The 23635-nt window shown below is 36.5% G+C and overlaps 1 protein-coding gene across 2 annotated transcripts in view; it reads right to left on the bottom strand.

Annotated features, from left to right (window-relative positions):
- Nucleotides 1-20685, bottom strand: part of alpha-Catr (alpha-catenin related) — a 791894-nt gene extending 771209 nt beyond the window's left edge. The window contains exons 1-2 of one of the 2 annotated variants that reach the window (XM_081755693.1): nucleotides 20125-20685; nucleotides 12249-12370 (exon numbers count right to left, since the gene is read on the bottom strand). Coding sequence is in view for 1 of the 2 variants with exons in the window: in XM_081755675.1 (XP_081611801.1) it covers nucleotides 20125-20211 (87 nt within the window). In the remaining variant the exon portion in view is untranslated. The remainder of the gene's footprint in view (nucleotides 1-12248; nucleotides 12371-20124) is intronic. The other variant, XM_081755675.1, reaches the window with a different exon arrangement.
- Nucleotides 20686-23635: the final 2950 nt, after the last annotated feature.

Raw genomic sequence — 23635 nt, 5'->3', positions numbered from 1 at the left:
CAGCAAGCGACATTACGCGTTTGTACGTTTCATTTTACCCAATTTATGCGGGGAAAAGTGCAAGATATTGGATTGGCTCCAGTTTACAAGACTGATAATGATATGAGGAAATAGGTTAGGAGAGCAGATGCACTTCCACTCGTTCATCTTGGAAGAGCTCATTCGTGGCTAAGCGGTTAGCATACGCGCCTTTGGCGTGGGAGACCCGGGTTCGATTGCCGGCGGGAGCTCATGTAGTTCGGATTCTACGTTAATCAGTAGGTCCACGTCTCATATAGCCACGCTGCTGAAAGGGACGCTAAACTAAAATCAATTTAACAACTCAACTCGTTCCTCTTTAAGACATTCCAGATGCATTTCCATATATACAAGACGATGCACTCTATATCCCAGACTATTTGGTGGTCACCTATGTTGAACTGAATGCAACCTTCCACCCGTTAATACAGCAATATTTGAAAGTTTACTTTTTTATATTGGATTGTTATCTGACTCCTTACGTTGTACTAATTATATTTTTATTAATGTTTAATGGCAATAAGAAAGCAATATGATAAGCGATAAAAGCACGAACCATGTCGAGGTTGAGCATTTCAAGTTTAATAGGAAGTAGACATAAATCATCCCTATATATACAGATTCATTATACTTTTGAAGCAAGTACTGTCCAAAAATGTGGCTGCTGGAAGCAGGCAATTTAACTTTTCGGAGAGGATTGCGGAGACGTTTACACAGTCGTTCTCGGGTTCTTAAGAGTAGGTTTAGGTTTGGCGAGGTTGCCCTCATTCCATATTTTAATACAGTATCTCATTGCATTTATTCGGATAGTTGAAATTACAATCCAATGAAAAAAGGTGATATCAAGAGTCTCACCTGTATACTAAATTTATTACGTAAAGTTCATGCCATTATTGTTCATTGCTTTTTTTGGGGGGGGGGTCTGTGTGTTTGTAATTCGTTTCTGTTGCGGTAAATCACGATTGCACTTCTGCGACAAGGCTCTATTGCGAGCCGCACGTCTTTGTATTTATGTTGATGTTTTGTTTATTTCACCAAATATTTCTAATATTGTGGCCCTATCAAAACTTCTCATGCGATTCTGCGAAACAAGAATTGTAAACTTCGCAACGCTGCACAGCTTTAAGGCATTTTGCGAAACAGGATGTAACCTTAGAAAATACAGTTCCAAAATAAACAGATGATCATTTTGACTGTTCAGAGTGCATTTTCAGGAAAGAAGCCTCTGTTGAGATTGGCTTTACTACTCAGAAAAGAAATAGATCTTTATCCTCACCTGGTACAGTGGAACAAGCTTTACTGCTGATGTGCTAAGGTCAAATCTGTCCCACTTAAAAATAAGTAAATAAATTACACTAACAGTTTCGTAGTAATAGGGGAAAATTTACACAACGCATCACAACTACAAACGTCACAAGTACAAAGTATCACAACTAAGATCAAAGGTAAGGATTTCAAACACGACTGATAAAGTTTATAATTAACTTTATTTGGAGTCAGATTAACACGCACCATACTGATTGATAAAGGATTAGAAGGTTGAATATTATACTTAAAAGTGTCCTAAATTCTTCACGTAGAAAAAAAAGCATACATAATACATTAATACCTTGATAGTAATAAAATATGACAGAGGTGAAGAGAAAAGCTTATCTTCGCTTTGTATCTATTAATTGATAATAAAGATAGAGATAGTAGATACAGATGTCGAGAGCATTTCCTAGAATTAAAAGCTGCAAACTCTACTGCGTACAGTTTATTCTTTACTGACATTAACACAGAGAAATAATTCTATTTCGAGTCATATTAAAAATGTTCTTGAAAAACTGAATTTGACGACTTTCTTATGATTATTTTCTTTCTAGTTATAACAATTTCAAAATATACGTAGGCTACATCATTCTGATAGGAAGAGCTTCATAAGTCTGATGGCATAAACTAGGGGTCTTCAACGCATCATCCACTGGCCAGAGACGAACTGCAGACGCTTATATCGTGTCCAAGCCCTTTTGAAAAATTACGTAGATGGAAACTAGATTAACTAAAATTGATGGCAAGATCTTATCGTTCTAAATACTGTTGAGATTACCTACGACATAGAAGCTGAAGCTGTCTCGTCTCAGAAAGAATATGTGTTTCCGTTGCAAGAGTTCTGTCTCGTCTCGTATATTGTCATGAAAAGAAAGTGAAATAGAATCTTTAAGTTTTACGACCCACAATTATGCCGGCTAGGCCAAAGCAGACGGTGATGATGAGAAATGAATGAAATGGTGCAATGAAGTGGGAAAAAACGGGAGAACCCCAAGAAAACCCACGTACACGCTGTTTGTCCACCACAAAACTCACTTGGCGCGAGCTGGGATCGAACCAGGGACCCCATGCACCAGAGGTGAACGCCCTACCACCGAGTCATCGCGGCCCACTTGTCATGAAAATTATCTCGCCTTGTCATATTTGTAACGTTAAATACTGCAGCATAGCTTAGTGTATAGCATAGCACATTATTCAAATTGTTAATGTGGCCCGCATTGTCTGATCGGTTGAAGATCCTTGGCATAAACCATTCCACGTAGTTTTACAGTGAAGAACACAAGACATACATTAAACTAACAACTCATCTTTGAAACAGAGGATGGCCAACTTACAGGTATTTTCATTGCCTAAGTTCTGAAGCAATATGGACCTTGAACAATATTTCAATTAATTAATATCAGAACGCAATATACAAGATTAGCTTACTTTTCCTCGAAGTGGATACGTTGGCACAGAATCAGCCCATACAATGAAAACGTAAACATTGGGAAGAGGGGCCCTAGGCACGATGCCAATCTCCTTTTTTCTAAGCAACAGAAAAGTGACACGTAAGTAATTGTAGTTAAGTCGTGATAATAGCACCGAGTCAAGCGGCAAATGGAAATGAAGAAAGCAGTAGCTTTTGGCACCGGCGCAGACAAGCTTAAGTAACAAAAGGGGGCTCTTCTTGACTTTTCACACTACTATATCACAAGAAATTGAGTTTGTCTCAAAATTACAAAATTAATTGAATACAGACGATAAAGTTTTAAAAAATATAGAAAATGGTGTACTAAATACAAAAACAGATAACAATTAATTGCGATCGAATGCCGCCGACAATAATAATCTACACATACGAGCGGGTTTTTCCGTAAATATCTTAAGTTTATTCCACTAAATTCAGAGATCAACATCAACAAGTAGGCCAACTTCATTTATTATGTGTTCATGAGCACACCCAACACAGTGAGCAGTTTTCTACCATTTTGCCACACCTTTGCTACAACCAATTTTGATGAGGTGTTTCCATACATCGTGATCTGAGTGTCTGCGTCGCTCGTTGACTTTTCCCTTACAGCTTATGTGGTCCGTGATTGCAAAGACTTAACAGCTTGTACCGAGGTACTGTTTTGAACTGTCATGCAAAGAGTTCAGACTAATAAACTCGACCAACCTTAGTTTCTTCCACAAGTCTTGAGTGTCCACTGGTTGAGAGGAATCTCATTGAGAGTAAAACTGTTCCAGTATCTGCAGTGTTGGCATCCATGAGTTACAAGGCAAGCTCACCTCCTACTTGAAGTCAAGACACCGAGTTACCGAATACAATGGTAATGACCATAGTCCGGCAGAGATCAACCCAAATCCGGGATTCCCTGGAACTCCCGAGGGGGCTTGCTAATCCCGAGTCCTACCTACCTCAGATCGTTCAAATTCATTGCTGAGATACCATGTATGAAGTCATCACCACCTCCTGGCAGCATTACTCTTTCCTTCGGGAATCAGTTCACCTCTGGTGCTTGGGGTCTCGGGTTCAAACCCTGCTCCCGCCAAGTGAACTTTGTGGTGGACAAACACCGTGTGCGTGGGTTTTCTCGGGGTTCTTCCGTTTCCTCTCACTTTCTTCACTCCACCATTTCATTCATCTCTCATCATCACCGTCTCCTTTAGCCTAACCGGCATAACCGTGGGACGTAAAACTCAAAAATTTCACTTCATTTTTCCTTCGGGAATCAGCCAAAGTTCCCATCCCGCGGTAGGACTACCCGAGTATATCCATAGCAACAACAGCTAGCTCCGACTACCTCAAGTTTACGTGCTACGATAACGTGAACACGTTAGGTACTAAGTACCTCTCCCTAATGATACTTGAAAGAGATACATGTTCCTCTTCCCCGGTAGGAGCGACAAGGTTCCAACCACTGCCTACTTCTATTTACATTAGAGGTACACCGTATATTACCGGTACCAACGACTGATATAGACCGTCTGCTAAGTGACCTTATCCTTTCGGAGGCTTTGGTCTTCCCCAGTAAGTGCGGCAAGCAATAACTACCTACCTCAATTCGTTCAAAAACCGACTGGAACAGTGACTTCACTTAATAGCAAAGAGCATGAGTCAGCAAGATGGATCATCCAATCACATGTTCCCAGTGGAACTCCATCTACGACGATAGAAACAAAGCAATGTTTTGTTTTACAGGGGTGACTTTTGTGTGTGTGTGTGTGTGTGTGTGTCCAGTGTGCTTATCAATAAGTCTCCAAAATTCATACAAAGCAAATGAATAATAAAGAGTTCTCAATTCATAATCAGGAAATCTTGAGATTAAATAGCGCTTCTGGTGGTACTAAATGAAGTTCTTCTAAAGCTCTTATCACAAGTAGGTCCTTAAATATTTCAGCTTTAATTGTCCCTATTATTAAATGGATTCAATACTCTATTTGCTATTTCGTTAACACATTAATACATCAGCGACGCAATGAGCTCTTTTCGCAATGATAATAAAATTTATATATCAGTAAACAGATCATGTATTTAAGGATCCTGAACATTCACATACTTTATATGCTAGAGATGCATGTAAAAGATGATGGAATATTTGGTAGAATAAGAAAGAAATTAAACTACACTAATTAAGGCAATATCAAGGAAATTGATAAATATCAGGAAACAGTTGATAAACAAAATACATAAATACAAAGGAATAATAGTAAAATCTCATCCCTCAATCGACAAAGACAACACTGTCCACAAGTTTGCCAAGTGGATACTCTACTAAATGATCTACCAGTGACACGATGTTTTTGATGCATTATTCCTCAAGCTCTGACAAGCCTGGCATCTGCTTCCAACTATTTGCGGAAACAACCCACTACCGTAGATATTTTAATTAAAAGTATATTTGGGTAACCAGATTTAAAAAATAATAAATACAGGAATACTCGACAAATTGTATAAAATTTAACAATCCATCTAGTCATTCTTCCGTCGCTCTTCATGTCAGTTAAGGAAAAATAATCCCTATTTATCTACCCACGAAAGGTTATCAAATATCGAAATATCAAGTTTACTACGGGGCAGTGATGCCAACCCGTAAGGAAAATTCCATACTGTGGAATTCTCTGACAATTATTTCTCGACATGGGATAAAGAGAATTTTAGTTAAAATTTGCAGGATCTATGGGATTTTTCATATATCTATTTCATTGACGCTAACAATATTATCTATGGGCATGGGTCAAGGGTGCACATGTTATGGTTTCCAAGGGGAGGGGGGCAAATATAAGCGAGGTTTCAAATATAGTTGCAAATTTTGCTATAACTAATGTAAAAAAATTCTATTGGGCTTTCGATATTCCCAAGTACGATTTCCTCTTGGGGGGGGGGGCGAGCGCCCCACCTTTCCTCCTTTGATGGGTGCCCTTTGCATGGGTGTAGATACAAAAACTCTTTAATAAACTTGAAATTTAATACTGACTGTCAAATTTTATTATTAAAAAATGCGCGTTAAAGTTATTTATGCAGTGACTTATGAATCTCAGAAAATAAGTGCCAAGGAACGTTAATTGCACTCGGTATTTTTTTTTTTAAAAAAAAAAAAAGGGGGAGGGAAATAAAACGAGAAACATCGAATTTCCAAATCGTTTCATATGAAATGACTGAAAAATGAAGTTTATGCACGTTTTATTACATTTAGTAGAAGATTATGGAGCAAAATGGAAATATTAAACTCACAACAAAATGTACTTACTTTCATTACATTTTCAACTGTTCTCTTCAATTAAAGAAAATACTTGTTTCTAAACTGCTTGATAAACAAAGACGGTCGGAACTTTTTAATAATCCCCTCGTATATTGAAGAAAATGACTAATTTCACTATTCATGTTTTCTAAGTTTGGAAATTTTGTTATTAATATAGCGAGGGAAATTTAAGAGCAAAATGGGAATTTCTTCCTCTTGAGATGGGATTTTATAACGTTTCAGATTGGCACCGCTGCTAGGGCGCCATCTATTCGAACCATCTTTCCAAATGAACACTCAACAATTCGGGTTTAAGAACATGTACAAAATATATATTAGTAATTACAATATTTTTAAAGCAATCTTTTCGTCCTGTCTGCATTTTCCTTGGGACAATCCCGTTAAATATGGGACGTCTGGCAACCCTAGAGCACAAATGATGGGTAAACTACGGCCTGTGGGACAGACACGGCCCTCAAAGTTTCTCCACCAGTCCACGACATGATTGTTGACCTGACGAATTAGACTCAGTGCATCGCAGTTCGAATCACATTATAAGAAACTTTTAGAAATGCAATCACAATTTCATCATCACATTCTCCTTCACAATCGTTCCATAATAGAGTTCAGTTTTAGAAGACTTTTGTAAAATATACCCTTGTTGTTTTTAATAAATCATATCGGCCCACCTGAAGTTTGTCTCTTTTCTTTGGTCCCCTTCTAAAAAATTTGTCCATCACGGTCCTAGAGTATTTTAATGTGCAACACATACAAGTATGTTGTTAACTTTAAAAAGAAAAGAAAGAAAAACTATGCACTTTACGACAATTTCGTACCTTCCTTGATCTTTCAGATTTAATTATGATTATCACGAATAATTAAATATTCTCTGAATTCTGAAGGAAGACATAATAAGAAATTATCCTGGAAACCCCACGCGCTTGTAGCGTTGGCATTGGCGCCTAGTATGGGTTCATTTGGTCTGAATTCCACGTGACTACATGTCCATAATGCTTAAAATAAACGACATACTTCAATCATGTAAATATTTCTTGGATGTTGAAAAACAAAATATCTGAGTTTTTAATTATTATTATAATTCTATTCATTACAGTATCGAGATTCAGTCAAAATTCTACGAAGGTAAATTTTGAAAGGAATCTATTAAAGGTTGCATTTCAAAATTTGTTTGATACGATTAAAGAAAGTCTTCAATGAGAATTTCCGGCAGCAAGATTTGAATACGGGACCTCTCCATTGATAGATTAGAACGCTAATAATTCATCTCAGCTGGCTCGATTTCAGTTCCTGCTGCACTTTCAAAACTCCGAGTGTTCTAGTTTGTGATTTTTCTTCACGTCTTTATGAAACACTAAATCAAAACTTACCATTAGAGAGGGAACAGAATCATTACCCGGATCTTTGCCAAGACGTTTAACTCCCAGCAGGATTCGACGCTGCAAACAAATGGCAGCAAAAGTGATAGTAGAAGCCATAAGGATACACGACAGACGCTTTTGGCCACTATTGTACTTCCAAACCAGGCATTTTCGTTGTGTGAAAAACCTCCAAAGCACGCTACACGCTACGGAACAATTGTTTAGCTGTAATCAACAGCTAGTAGCAACAGTAATTTCTTAAGCCGTGTGGCCATTATCAAGTGAAAACAGTACTAATCCTAAAAAGCATGGTTGTATAACAAATCAATCACTATTTTTTCATATTGGTAGTTATCTCTTCTCCTGTATAAACATGTAATGCCTATTATATTTTTAAGTATCAAACCGCTTTAAACATGAATTCCAATCATTCTTCTCAGTTTTGTGTCTTTACGTAGACATTTGTGGTTAAGGGGGAAATAAGTGTCATTGTACGGTGACCGAAATCAGCTAAAAGTGACCAACGAGATCAACACTTTTGTCTTGACAACCAGTACCTCAAAACTGAGTGACAAACTTTTGGAAATGCCCAACAGACATAAAAACTCGAAGCAGTCGGTCAAGAGTGCTCACGAATGAAAGACCACCACTGCGGCTTCATATGTTAACAACTGGAGTTAACTGTGGAGCTTCAACGGAATTTCAATATTCGTAGACAGTGAAAGAAAATGCAATGCGGTTTAACTTGCTCGATAATTCTGGCAGCCTCCACCCCTGCAACCCTACCATATAATACTTGTTTTGTTTGAATGTTTCGCAAAGGCACGTTCTAACCCACTTACTCTAACATATAAGCGGGATCACTACATTAATAAAGCAGGGGTAGGATGGCTCGCTGCTTTCCCAGTAGATTAAAAAAGTAGTCGAAAACTGGGAATTGCAGACGCTTGAATTGATGTATATATTCAAAATTAAAATTAGTGAAACCGTATACAAAGGACTCATATAATTACGGCCTCATTACATAGATAATCACTTCTACACCTTAATTAAATATTACTCTGATAGAATGCACCCTTAACTTGAGGTGTCAAAGAACCAGATCCTCTACAGAAGGTAAGTTCCCATATTACAAAATTACCAGAATTCTGAAGCTATACACATCACTGTATGCAAAATGCAAAATTTTAGCAAAGTGCAACCTCAAACCAAAGGGAAATCATTCATTTTATTACTAATGGTCAAATCATTCGTATTAGAGATAATACCCTGATAAAATGTATCATTTAATCCTATCATTTGGGTTTGGTCATCCTAGTATTTACTGAACTACCATCGTACCAAACGAATCTACAACTTAAAGCTCAACTATCATTCAATACACACAGTAAGCTTACATGCAAATATCCAAAAAGAGCCCAGAAAGCTGCTTAAGGGGCTAATATTTTTTCCCTGATTTCCTACGTGTTACAAAATCTGAGTCATATCAAGTGTTTCTATTTCTTTATATATGGAAGAACATACAATGCTGGCTATTTTGATTTTACTGAATGTCAAAAGTGAGCTATCATTACATGTGTATAGGCTAAATCCATCATGCCTTTATGAAATTCTACTTAAGCAAAGCTTCACCTAACCAGAGGCTAATCCACATTAGTCACCCTATTTCTATTTCATGTACTGTCTATGATAAACGACTTCTATGTCCCTATTTGTATTACTTCCCCTTACACATCAACAAAAGTTAAGATGTTAACATTTAAACTAAGAAATTAGACAACTGATATGACTAGACCAGTGGTTCTCAACCTTTTTTAACTGACGACACTTTACTGAGAGTCAAGGGCATCAAAACACACTTGCTTGATATTTCTGTTAGTAATAATAATATAAATTATAATAGTGTAACCCTAGAAATCTTTATAATGTAATGACTGTTTTTATAATATATTCTAATGTACTGAGCATTATTGTTGCCGCTGAAGACGTTGACTGGCACAGTCTGTTTTAAAGTTGATTTTAACTAATTATTATTAAATTCTTCATGATCTGTAAATTCTAACATTTCCCGACATACCAATGCGTCGCGACCCAACGATTGAGAACCGCTGCTCTAGATCTATCTGATCAAGAGTGTAATTTTAGTAATAAAATATGATAAAGTAGGCTCAAAAAATTCCGGTGCGAAGTCCTCATAGCGGCTGGATAGATGAGTATGGCGCCCTGTTTTATAATGTTGGTGTCCCCAAATTTTACATGCCACTAGTTTTTATTTGATGTGCTTGGATAGGTTGAAACCAGACTACCATATAATAAATTCGTTATAAATTTTAAAGTTTCCGATCTATAGTGAACTTCAAACATATTTAATTAGTTTATACAAATAACTATAAGTTCAGGATGTATCACGTTGGTATCAAATTGCGATTGTATTGTTGTGGCGCCTAGTTTTCCGAACAGCCGCTTAGGTCAGCCTTTTTTATTTTTTTAGCACTGGTGATAAAACTGTAATATCTACTCTAAATTCTAACCAACATCCCGAAATAACGGCATTTATTTGAAATTTTCCCTGAATTTCCAGCCTGAACTGAAAACATAATTCTATTGTTACATATACAGGACACGTTGTAGAAGACACTTCTAACTCTTAGCACTTGGGATTAGTAATTACATTTTTGGGCCTTCGGCTTTTATAGTCATGTTAGCCGCTCAGCGATCACATACCTCAGGGAAAAGAAGGAAGCAGTCCGGGACCATTATGTGAGGTATCGTTCCGGCGTTTGCCAGGTGAAAAACCTCACTCAGGATGGCTGACCTGAAAAATCTTCTGAACTTTTTCGACTGAATGTCCCCACCGGGTGTCGAACCAGAACCGCTCGCACCAAAGGCGTGAGTATTAGCGACTACACTAAAAGGGTCCTACACGTTAAGCCTGTCTAAGACACATGACATGCGAATTTTTGGATCAGTGACTAGCTATAATAATTATTTGATGTTTTCTAAGTTCGACTTTTACAACCTAGCCACAGTGTCTAATAAGTGATTAAATCGTGCAATAAATCCTATGAACAAACATCTACGACACTAAAGAAGGATGCTAAATTCTAGATATACGTACGTTCGATACTTTTTAATATCTATTGTAAACCACGTTCAAAAGCACATAGATTTAATTTTACATTTGCTTTGTTAATAATACCTGAATAAATCGACCAATGATTACTTAATACGACCTAAAACTACATCACCCTCTATTTATTAAAAGGTGAGCTCAAACTAACCCATACTTTTGGAAGTTATTTGGAAAACAAAGAAACTAACTTAAAGAATTGGTAACGCTCATGCCCGTAGTAAAGGTATCCACTCTTGGATACATCTCTAATTGTACTTTTTATATTAATTCGAGAAGGCTGAATCCAATGGAAGTATGCTTTTTATATTGATTCGAGAAGGCTGAATCCAATGGAAGTATGCCTTTTATATTGATTCGAGAAGTCTGAATACAATGGAAGTATGCTTTTTATATTGATTCGAGAAGGCTGAATCCAATGGAAGTATGCTTTTTATATTGATTCGAGAAGGCTGAATCCAATGGAAGTATGCTTTTTATATTGATTCGAGAAGGCTGAATCCAATGGAAGTATGCCTTTTATATTGATTCGAGAAGTCTGAATACAATGGAAGTATGCTTTTTATATTGATTCGAGAAGGCTGAATCCAATGGAAGTATGCTTTTTATATTGATTCGAGAAGGCTGAATCCAATGGAAGTATGCTTTTTATATTGATTCGAGAAGGCTGAATCCAATGGAAGTATGCTTTTTATATTGATTCGAGAAGGCTGAATCCAATGGAAGTGTGCTTTTTATATTGATTCGAGAAGGCTGAATCCAATGGAAGTATGCTTTTTATATTGATTCGAGATGGCTGAATCCAATGGAAGTGTGCTTTTTATATTGATTCGAGAAGGCTGAATCCAATGGAAGTATGCTTTTTATATTGATTCGAGAAGGCTGAATCCAATGGAAGTATGCTTTTTATATTGATTCGAGAAGGCTGAATCCAATGGAAGTGTGCTTTTTATATTAATTCGAGAAGGCTGAATCCAATGGAAGTATGCTTTTTATATTGATTCGAGAAGGCTGAATCCAATGGAAGTATGCTTTTTATATTGATTCGAGAAGGCTGAATCCAATGGAAGTGTGCTTTTTATATTGATTCGAGAAGGCTGAATCCAATGGAAGTGTGCTTTTTATATTAATTCGAGAAGGCTGAATCCAATGGAAGTGTGCTTTTTATATTAATTCGAGAAGGCTGAATCCACTGGAAGTATGGTTTTTATATTGATTCGAGAAGGCTGAATCCAATGGAAGTATGCTTTTTATATTGATTCGAGAAGGCTGAATCCAATGGAAGTATGCTTTTTACATTGATTCGAGAAGGCTGGACTCAATGAAAGTATGCTTTTTATATCAATTTGAGAAGGCTGAATCCAATGGAAGTATGCTTTTTTTATATTAAATTGACAAGGTTGAATCCAATGGAAGCACTTTCCACTCATGAGTTACGAGGAAAAGGCCTCAAAGTTGTGATATATTTATTGATAATCCAACTTTCAGTCACGTACTGTCATTAAGAATACTTCCATGTCTTCAAGTTAGCATAAACAGCACAATTAGTAGTATACCCAAGCGTAGGCACTTTCACCACTGACATGAACCGTAGTTCTCTACAGAGGTAACACTTTTGAACGTGAGCGTACATATTTATTTACTACTTCAATATTTCTATTTGAAATATCGTCTTACTATATTCACCTGTCATCTTCCCTGTATTCCACGCACAACACTTGCATGCATATATAAAGGCAGCATACTCATCTTTATTTATCTTTTATTTATTTTGTCATTTATTTAAAAAGCAACAGCAAGAACTGATCCTGAAACAAACATCACACATAAGAAGTACATACAAATTTTAAAAAGTAGCCTTCATACTAATTTTCATTGAGATATTTCTTTTTTCAGAATAAAAAAATAAATAAAAACATTACCGTATGTACTGTATTACAAGTACAAACAAATGCATTGTCACATCATGGCATATCCACTTTCTCAACCAACATTTAAAAATGACAACTTTAGGAATAAATAAGTATAATCAGTTTAGAATTTTTGAACAAATGAAAAGCGAAAATAGTGATAAACATCATACAAGGTATGTTTGTGCAAACTGAAATTCTTTCTTTGCTTTGCTGAAAAAAAAAAAAAAAAAAACCTTTTATTGGTTTTATTTTTTGATTTATTACCTTTTTATCCTATCAATACTGTACTTATTAATTCGATCTCGTTTCGACAAATCCGTAACAGGAAACGCACTATTCTAAGCCATTAACATGTTACCCTGTATCGTGTGCACTATAAACCTTATTATTATTATTATTCTAAAACCCCATGCTCTGAAAAATTAATTACTCATGATCAGTCTTGCTTATTGATATTAATCAATCACCTACAATCATTTAAATATACGTACAAAGTAGGTATACAGACCTGCATCCACCAATTATGACATTTTAATTTATTAATATAATGCATTTATTTACTTTGGTTTGTTCCGAGCTTAAGGTATAAGCGAAAATAAATTAAGAACAGATACGGAAGAAACTAAGTCAATACCTGTATCGATAACAATAAGTAAATGATATAAAATGTCATGACCGATCAGTACGGCACTGTATACCTACTTTTGGGGCACTATGTACATTAGAGTAGACTTTTTTTTATCTTCCTTCTGAAGTTAAATCTCTCTCATTTTTTCTCATTCTTCATCGTCATCAAATATTTAATCATTGACTGAGTTGAATACCTACGCCACCTTTATTTTAACTCTTGATTTATACGGGGAAAATATTTTTCTGTTTATTTTGAAATGAACTGACATTTTTAATGATTAAATTTTACGGATGTCCTCTCAAAATTTCCTTCGCGAAAGTTACATTTTGTTGTACATAATTTTCATATTTAATCATAGGTATTCTGCCATTATTGGCAGATCATTTGCTGCAACTGAGATGCTTTTAACCTCCAACCTCCATGATACAGTTCCTTCTTAGTCAATGTCCCAATCAGTTTCTCTTCCCCTTCTTAATAATATCTAAAATTGTTCTTTTATTCCCCACCATTTCTAACACCCTCTCATTCGTTTTCCGCTCAACTCAACTAATTCTCTCCATTTCCCTCCACACCCACATTTAGAAAGCTTCCAGTCGTTTTTCATCTTTTTTGCGTAATGTCCATGTTTCTGATCCATACAGTACAATATTCCACACTTCAACCCTTTGTTCTAGGTCCCACAAAATGGTCTTTTCTTTCTCCAAAAGGCTTCTTCCGCCATTCCTCTCCTTGCTTTTATTTTATGTTCACACTTCATATGATCACTAATAATACTACCCAGGTATCGAAAACTAGTCACACGTTCCCCCCTCCTCCTAATTCTATATCTGACACCGACAACTTCGTTCCAATCACCATGACTTTTGCCATAGTTAATAATCAAATACAATTGACAAGATATTAAATTCATACATAATGCGATCATTAATTTTGACAAAGCAAGAGGTATATATAAACGTACAACTTGAAGAAGAAAACAGTAGCATTCGAATTAATTTTAAAGAAAACAGAAAAATAAAGGAATGGGCTAAAAAAAAAGTGCTAGAGTATCTGTCTTTAGTATACATAGTCCCAGGTTCGATTCCAGAGGAAAGCACTCAAATTTAATTTCACAACCATTCAGTCATTAATCATCTTTTTCCTTTAGCCTACAAGTAAAAACGTGGAACGTTAAACTAAGATTTCATTTGATTACAATGAGCAAGGGTTTTGTTAACGTACGATTGTGTATTTTTCCGACAATCGATCGGGGTTCTTGACAGTTGTCCGTTTCGCGATGCTTATATAAAGAAATATTCTCCGTAATGTTGTGTTCTCGTGAAGCCATGAACGGATGACGCGACTGAAGTTAACCACCGTTAAGCAATTGGAGTCACAACAAAAGGCCAGAAACAACGACAATGAGAGCTTATGTGCTGACCACGCATCACCCAACGAAAAGCAGTGGACTGCCCACCTACTTTCATCAGGAAGCTAAAATTAATTTTAGACTTTTTAGAAATGGAAGGATTGACAATTAAGAGACGAAGTGTTAAGTAGCTCTGACACATGCCGAAAAAAAAAGAAGAAGAAGACAAGTCTTACACATACAGATTATTAATTTTCGTACATTTCAGTTTTTTAAATACCAGTAATGCCGTTTGAGTCTTGATTTCATAATTTCTGTCCTGTTAGTCTTGTGTTGCGATCGAAGTTATTTTGCATGGTTTATAACTGATTTTTAAGGTTGGATTAGAGTTCAGCGTCCTTTTCAGGAGTTGAGTTTAATCGATTTTAACGTCCCTTTCAGCAGCGAGGCTATATGAGACGGGATCTACTGATTAACGTGGAATCGAACCCGGATCTCCCACGCCAGAGGCGCGTACGCTAACCGCTTAGCCACGGAGAAGCTCGTCCCTTTCAGAACCTAGGCTATATACGACGTGGACTTAAGAGCTTAATGAGGAATCCGAACCACAGTAATAAATTCAAATTTCAGTGCTCCCCCAGCGAGAATAGAAACCGAATGTGTGTACTAAAAGGCGCATGCACCAGTCACTAAACCAGTGGCGGGGGGAGGCTAACTGACTTTAAAGTTTAGTATATATTTATGCTTATGATCAGTTATTATTATTAATTATCTCAAACTCATCACTTTCCCCATATATCTGTTTTCCAACCGAGCATATTGCAGCTGAGAATATTTCAGCAATTGCTAAAGGTATAAGATGAAGCGATTCACAATATTTGAGACAAGAACACTTTTACCTTGCACTTCGAATTTCTGGAATTCACTCAATCCATTTCAATGTTCTCTTGACACTTTCTTCAGCGACATCTAATAGTTGTTAACAGAGGACACAATACTGAGGTGAACTGCTCTTTATTCGAAACATTAAGATATAAAACGATAGTTAGTATTCACCGTTCGTAAATACAGACATTATAAGATTACGATTCAGCAATGAAAATTTAAAACTCGCCAATGACCAACATCAACTATTTACCTCAAAAATACTCCTACATGATGAAAGTTGCCTATTTTGGATGTAAAAATGAAATACGTTTTACAGTCCACAGTTATGCCCTATAAGCCACAGGAGACAGATGATCACTGAAAGTGAATAGTTAGAAAGAATGGAATGAGTAAGGGGGAGGAAATGGGAGAACCGCGAGAAAAAGTACGGACAGTGTTGTCCACCACGAACTCACGTCGTCTAGAATCGAACCAGATACCCTTCGCATCAGAAGTAAGAGATCTACCACTGAGCCATCATGCCTTGCGTATTTTGGACATCGTCATCAACCACGCTCACGAGAAGGCTGAGCTTATAAAGTGAATATAAGCATTACAAAAAAACTGAGAAGTATATTCAATAAGCATTCGCGCGTTCGGAAAAGAAAACCACAATATTTCACTCACGTTTAAGTCAAGCTTTAACAAAGACCAAGAAACTACACTAAAAGGGAAATTCTGAAGCGACCTTCTGTTAAGAAAGAAAGAAAAAAAAATCAGATAAAGAAATATGTAGGAAAAAACTTTCCTTTTAAATAATCATATTGTAAGAGTGAAAAAAAAAAACATGCACCAGTAAAAAAACAAATTACTTTTCAATATTACATCCACAAAATACAGGTTCTCATAATAATCTGTATAGACCATTTCGTTTCAATTCTTATATTCACAAACTCAACCTTTCGTGACTAAGGCTGACGACTACAGTCGAAATATTGAATTTCAAAGGATTTTTGACGTAAGTTTGTTATTATGACTTTGCAACTTCAATCCTTCTACATTCAAAGAAATATAAAAATTAAATTGTACTTATAAAACACATTTCCAAAATTAATACTAGTACTAACATTTTGTGTTCTAGTGCAGACAATCCAATCTCATTGACTCCTTATCGATATTTTAGGCGTGATACCCGAATGTAGAATTCATCCCGATGATAGGTACCCATGTAGCATGCCTGAAATATCGATGAGGAGTCAATGAGATTAGATCATCACCACTAGAACATAAAGTTAGTACAAAAATCAAATATCTCAAATTATTTGCATGCCGTGAGTCCAAAAGTCACAATGGAAAGCCTCCTTCCTCATGTTCAGTTTGACTTCTTTTTTCATCTTTCTGCCACTTTTAATGTATGTGGTATCACAAACACCGTACTCTTTCAAGTGCAAAGCAAACATATTCAGAACCGTATTTAGCATCTGCTGATCGATATCAAGTAAACAAACACATGAACATAGCAAATTTGGTCTTCGCTCTTCATGAAAGATTAGAATTATTAATATAAATATGCGAAGAAACTAATTTAGATTTCTCAATAACATCCACGCTAGCGTAAATTTGTGCATAACACATACAGGGTTGTCTTTTAAAAGTCCTAGAGATCTCACCCACATGAAAATCGAATCACTTTACAGAAACATTTTGCTCTTTAGGTGCAAATATTCTAAATTCAAATTCTTAATTGTGATAAACTTTTCGTTTTTGTAGAAAATAATTCTTGAAAAAAAGAAAAAAAAAGAAAGAGAGACTCCCACACAGTCTGTGTTTTCAGAAGATTCGCAAAAACCGTACTATTTCAGCAAGGAATCCCTCCAACAAACTTTTAAAGGCTAAACACTTGCTTTCCCCCCTCCCACTCCCTAAAAGCCCAACCTCTAACAAGGGATCAGTTGTTCAACTTTCAGTTTTAGGTCCCTTGCACTCAAACAGTAAGATGTTTCCCTAAAGTGATACGAACTTTATGTCAGCAACTGAAACCGTCCACGAATTTTCTTATGGACGCAGTAACAGCTAACATCCACAACACCATCTTTTAAACAATAACCCAATATTATTCAGGAGACCCGCTGGTAGTTTGTGGATCAGATTCCACGCTAAACCGTACCATAAGTCCACGTCTTATATAGCCTCGGTGTTGAAAAGAATGCAGTTCACCAATAATAAATCACGACAGCTACATCTTCAGTCTAATCTCACGTATTATGGCTTGTAGCCTAAACCGAAAGATATTACAGCGAAATAGTTTTGAAAGTATTGGTGGAACGAAGATACCAACATTTAAAAATAAATAAATAAATAAAGGATGACATTTAGTATCTCCTGCAATTCGTTTCATGGTTCCAGAACCGAGTACCTTGTCTTTATCTAAATTGTGATAAAGGTAGAAGTACAAGGACCCTGGGGGCTTCTAACTCCCTTTGCTAGCTGTCCCTAGCTCAGCTATATTTTATAAGTAACACACTGTAAATCTCATGTGCAAGATTGGGGGAGATACTAAATACCAGCCTAAATAAATAAATAAATAAAATAAAAATAAAAAACTTGGAAAAATGATCAGATGGACCCGAACTTGTCCACCACAAACTCAATGACTTGGGATCGAATTTCATACTATTGTCATATTGCTTCAGGATAGGATAATGAAAAAAAGAAAAGGCATGTAGGCCTCGAATACATAGTCCTTTTGCAAAATTCACATTCTATTGTCTTAAAACATCATTCCTCTTTACTAAGTACGCTTGTACAAAAGTATACCCTTCGTTATCTACCGCGAAGTGTCGGAATCGAACAGAGACAGTAGGACTCAGGGTTAAGGAGAGGAATGCGCGCCAGCGGGCGTTAACATAGTCATTGCCACATACAGGTACCCTTGACCAGCTTACAAGGTACATCATAATAATTATGTACTATGTGAAATTGACGCACTATGGCGAATTACATTTTCTGCCAAACGTTCTCCTAGCATTACTCGTGCAGACGGTTCTCCAAATTTTGAGACATTCCTCACATTTTCCAGTTAGGTTGGAGCTGGCTTTTCTTTTTTCTTTCTTTTGAGCATGCATTAAAGAGGAACTCCATTACTACTCTCGCAGATTGACTTCAGCAGGACTCAGTATAAATATAGCGAAGACGTATGCCATATAAACCTTAGCGCATAAAACACGAACCAACTTGTGCTATGTGGCATCTAGAAAGCACGAATGCTATCTAACAGAGTCAGAGCAGGAGCGGAGTAGGGTGCCCGAGCGGCAGCGAGAGGGGCTTGCTTAGCAGAAGGGATCCAAAAACACAAAATTTACAGGAGAAATGGATAATGCAAGTTCTCAGACTTAACATAATGTAGCCAAATCTAATTTAATATTAGCAGAAATAAGCGAAATTCTATCATTTTTTTGGAAAATTATGTTAGACCCCTACACTAACATAAATGTAACAAACTAATCTAACCTAATCTAAACTAACTTAACCTAAACTAACCTAATATGAACAGGAATTACCGAAATTGCAACATTTTTTTAGAAACAATTTCTGGACCCCTTCTGCTAAACATTATCCGCGATAGGGTGTGTCCGTAGGGAGAAGGCGCATCAGCGACAGGGGGTATATAGTGAAAGCACACAATTACACATACAGTACTTTTACTATCACTCAAAATTCATTTCAAAATGCCCATTATGGCCTATGTTTAGCAGAAGGGGTCCAGCTCATTTCTCTAAAAAATGTTACAATTCACATTCGGTTAGTTTAGAGTAGGTTATGTTAGTTTAGGCTAGCTTAGGTTAGTTTAGTATAGTTTAGGTTAGGTTAGTGTATGCTAAATTAGTGTAGGTGTCCCGCATAATTTTCCAAAAAATGATAGAATTTCGCTTATTTCTATAATATTAGGTAAGTTTAGGTTAGTTCAGATTCGCTTACGTTAGTTTATGTTAGATTTGGTTACGTTATGTTACATCTAAGTACTTGGATCGTTCATTTCTTCTCCAAATTTTGTGTTTTTACGTGCTTCTGGACCCCTTGTACTAAACATACTCCGTAATTACTTACATTTACACCCTCATTCCTTCACGAAAAATGTTTCACATCGTATTTTTTTCCTATAAATTTTCTATTTGAAAGAACTGTCTTCTCGAGTGAACCTGTTCTTTTAAACATTGCACTTTACCCGTATTTTAAACCGACTAAATAAATAGAGAGAAAGAATCCGAAGCATTCTTTTGATATTTTCGTTTTGTCACTACAAATATTAGGAAAATAGGACTTTGAGCCGCAGAATAGGTTCAGTGGTCAAGGCTTACGTTAATTTAGTTTACTTTCGGTTAGGCTGGATATCCTTGGACTCCGTTTCTTATTCCGGAAAATATGACCCACTATTCTTCAGGATGAAAACACTGAAGTTCGGATTCACTTGTGAACAAAACATTACAGCTATATATATATATATATATATATATATATATTTCTTCCGTTCAAGCTCACACAAACACAAAATCAACTTTGTCGTAAACTTGCTCGTTGGTCCAAGCACACTTCTAATATCGTTGAATATCTTAAATTCCGCACACACAAACAAATCCACTTGACATATGCCGCTAACACATATGCAAGATCTTCCCATCAGCCGGAAGGTAAACATACGACATTAAATGCAAAACAACACGTTGTCATTTACAAATTACCACTTCTGAGTAAAGATTCTTAAATTATTTCGTTATCAGAACGTATAAAACAACTCTACCTTACCTGTTTAACAAGAGGAAGAAGTGTTTGTTCTATACTTCTTGTTTTGATCTCTAATGTGTTCTGCTCCATGGCGTTTGATGCCGCCATTTTGAACTTTGCATGACGGGACGAAGCAGACACTGAAACAAATCACTACCGCTAAGCGTTTACAGGTTTTTATAGCAATAATAAATTTAGAACGTTAACTACACTATTTACTTGACAAAATGTACACATTTCACACTGTAATCACTTTCAAAACACACACAAAAATACAATACAACACTTAGAAATCCTTTTACTGTTTCTAATTAAGTTAAGTGATGAAATGAAGTGTTCGATGAACCGGTTGTGGCTACAGAAGCTCTCTATATTAAATGTGTATATCTCAATTACTTGGCAAGCTCTAGCCGATGTTCTACTGCTGCCAGTTAAGTCCCACTAAGTCATCTGCATACTACGAAGGCACTAGCGGGGCCTAGATACCTCGTTGGGGGTCAATCCAACGGGCCCCACATCCTTCCGCGCGAACTAAGCAACCTCTCCCTTGCGGCAACCGCTCCTCGACTAGCCGACAGAGGACGTTGCAGGTCCAGTAAAAGCGGGAAGCCGTGGTTGCTATGACAACGATGAGCTCTGTTCGAGCTCAACAAGTCCAGCCAGGGTTGGTGACGAACAAAAAGGATTCAAAGTAAAAGATGAATGTTGTGTTTCGTATTGAGCTTGAAGCAATTTTCCAACACAAGAATTTCAAAGAGCCTAGAAATATAAGAAAGAACTCTTGAATATGTTATTTCTTCTTTTTAGTATTTTGCTTTCACAGTTTACCAGATTCAACAATACAACTTTCTCTCTCTCTCTCTCTCTCTTTATTTTATTTATTTTTTTTATTTTGTGCTAATTTCTTGAAATGGAAGATAAGTTACTGTAACTTTTTTTTTTTTTTTATCGTTTCCAATACTATACAAGGAACGTTATCAAACTTTAGCTTCAAACAAATTTTCAAGATTATTTTTGACAAAAATATATACTGTACAACTGTACTCCCGTTTATCATTTAGTCTGTTCGAACCTATTGTTAAAATTTCTCTAGTTCCTGGAACAGGTTTTTAGACTCCCAAACTGAGTGTTGGCAGGGCCGGCGCGAGGGGGGGTCGAGCCGTGCCACCGCCCAGGGCGGCAAGTCTAATGGGCGGCAAAATTTGAAAAAGAAAAGAATATTATCAAAATATAATGCTTTGTAATAGGCTCACATAGAAAAATAAAATTGTCTTCACCTGGGAATGTAATTGAACTTACTTCACTCACATTGAGGAAAATACTCAGGAAATTCAGAGTATTCCCCCTCATTTTCAATTGTCAAACTACTAGCCACAGGTATCTTTTTCAATATTTCCCTTCAGCGGCGTAGATAAGATTTTGAACTAGGGTGGATAAAATTATCAAGGTGTCTTCTATATTTTTTCTATTCAACAATGTTCTAACTCTTCTCTCCAAATATGCAAAAGGTACACTCCCACTTGAGACAGGCTATTCTAGCCTGCAGCATCTAGAGACATTTAGGTTCTAGCAGCGAGTTTTTAACCAATTTACAAACTATTCATTCCGAATATTAGAACCACCCTAATCAAAAAAAGGTCCTCCACGGCAATTAACAAAGTTTGAGAACTGACCCAGAGATAATTTCAACCGTCGGTACGCAGATAACTGTCACAAGTACACATTATGTAATAGCGAAACTGTGTTCAGAAAGTGGTTTGTTTATTTAGGAAGTAAGAATGCTGTTTTCGGTTTTTGTTCCAAATTATTTTCCACGAGTAAAATATCTCACAATAGTTGATTACTATAACAATTGGCACCACATTTCTGAAGCTTTGGCTAGTCATAATAGGTTTTCTATTCAGTTTGAAGCACAAAGAAGGTGGATGGAGCTTTCGATAAGACTGAAGAGTGGTCTTACAATTGATGCAGAGAGCTCCTTGGTGGCTAAGCGGTTAGTGTACGCGCCTCTGGGAGACCCGGGTTCGATTCCCGGCGGGAGCTCAAGTGGTTCGGATTCCACGTTAATCAGTAGGTCCGCGACTCATATGCCCCACTGGTGAACGGGATGTTAAAATCAACTCAATTGATGCAGAACACCAGAAAATGTTAAATATCGAAGCACAACATTGAAAGAACGTAATAGAATGACTAATTGCAATAATACAGTTTTTAGGTGAGCAATGTCTACCGCTACGCGGAACATCAGGTAAACCAAACCAAGTAATAATGGTAATTTTCCGAAACTGGTAGAACTCTTTGCAAAGTTTGACAGCGTCATGGCCGAAGACATTAAAAGAACCATGGGAGGACAAAATAAATACCACTATTACTTAGGAAAATATGTCCAAAACGAAATCATTCAAATTCTTAGTGAACAAATTAAAAGTAAAATCCTGTCTTTGTTGAGAGATACAAAATATTATAGTATAATACTAGACTGCACACCAGATATTTCTGACATAGAGCAAATGACAATAATTGTTACTTTTGTACAAATTACATACAGTGATTAAGAATGCCTTGTAAAAATTTGCTACCAGTTTCTTGATTTCGTACCAGAAACAGACACCACTGGTCAAGGACTGACAGAAGTAATAATTAAACAGGTAAAGGAAATTAACATTCCTATCGAAGACATGAGAGGCCAAGGATAAGACAACGATTCCAATATGAAAGGCATTCAGGTATTCAGAAGAGAATTTTAGAAAAAATTCCCGAACCTTCTATGTTCCTTGCAGTAGTCATTCACTAAACATTGTCGTTAACGATGCAGCCACAGCATCTCAGTACGCCGTTTCTTTCTTTTTCTTTATATAGTTAGACTTTTTTCTACGTCAATTCAACGTTGGGCCATACTAAACGAACGTATTAGCAGTTTCATTTAAAACCATTAAGCACCACAAGATAGGAAACCGAATTGATGCTCTGACTCCACTTAGATATCAAATAGAGAAGGTTTATGATGCCTTACTTCAAATAAGTAACGACAATAGAACAGATAGAATGGTCGCCAAAGATGCTCTGTGTATAGCAAACCAGCTGCGTGACTTTCCTTTCCTTTGCTCACTCGTTATCTGGTATGACTTTTTACTCCAGGTAAACATAGTAAGCAAAGTCTCCAAAGCATTGATTCTCATGTGTTGGATGTAATCGGGTTTCTTGAAAATATATCTGAGTACTTTGACATGAACAGAAATGGTGCAAAGTTTCAATCTTACTTAGTTGATGTGATGCAGTTGGCATCAGCATTAGATATGGATGATCCACGAATAGGTAATACAGTGCAAGCTCGAAGTCGAAAGAAGAAGAGACAGTTTCAGTACAAGGCAGAGAATGAAGCTATTGAAGATCCACAAACAAGGTCGATTTTTATTACAAAATTCTAGGGGCTAGCATTAAGAGAAAGGTTTGAGCAACTTAAACATCACAGCGAGTATTTCGATTTTCTTTACGATATAAGTAATCTTAAAGATATGCCACCTGAACTTTT

Source organism: Thermobia domestica, chromosome 1 (genome assembly GCF_964235325.1).
Source record: "Thermobia domestica chromosome 1, izTheDome1.hap1.1, whole genome shotgun sequence".
Lineage (NCBI taxonomy): Eukaryota > Metazoa > Arthropoda > Insecta > Zygentoma > Lepismatidae > Thermobia > Thermobia domestica.
Note: the sequence above shows the minus strand (reverse complement) of the source record. Positions and strands in the feature narration are given on the sequence as shown.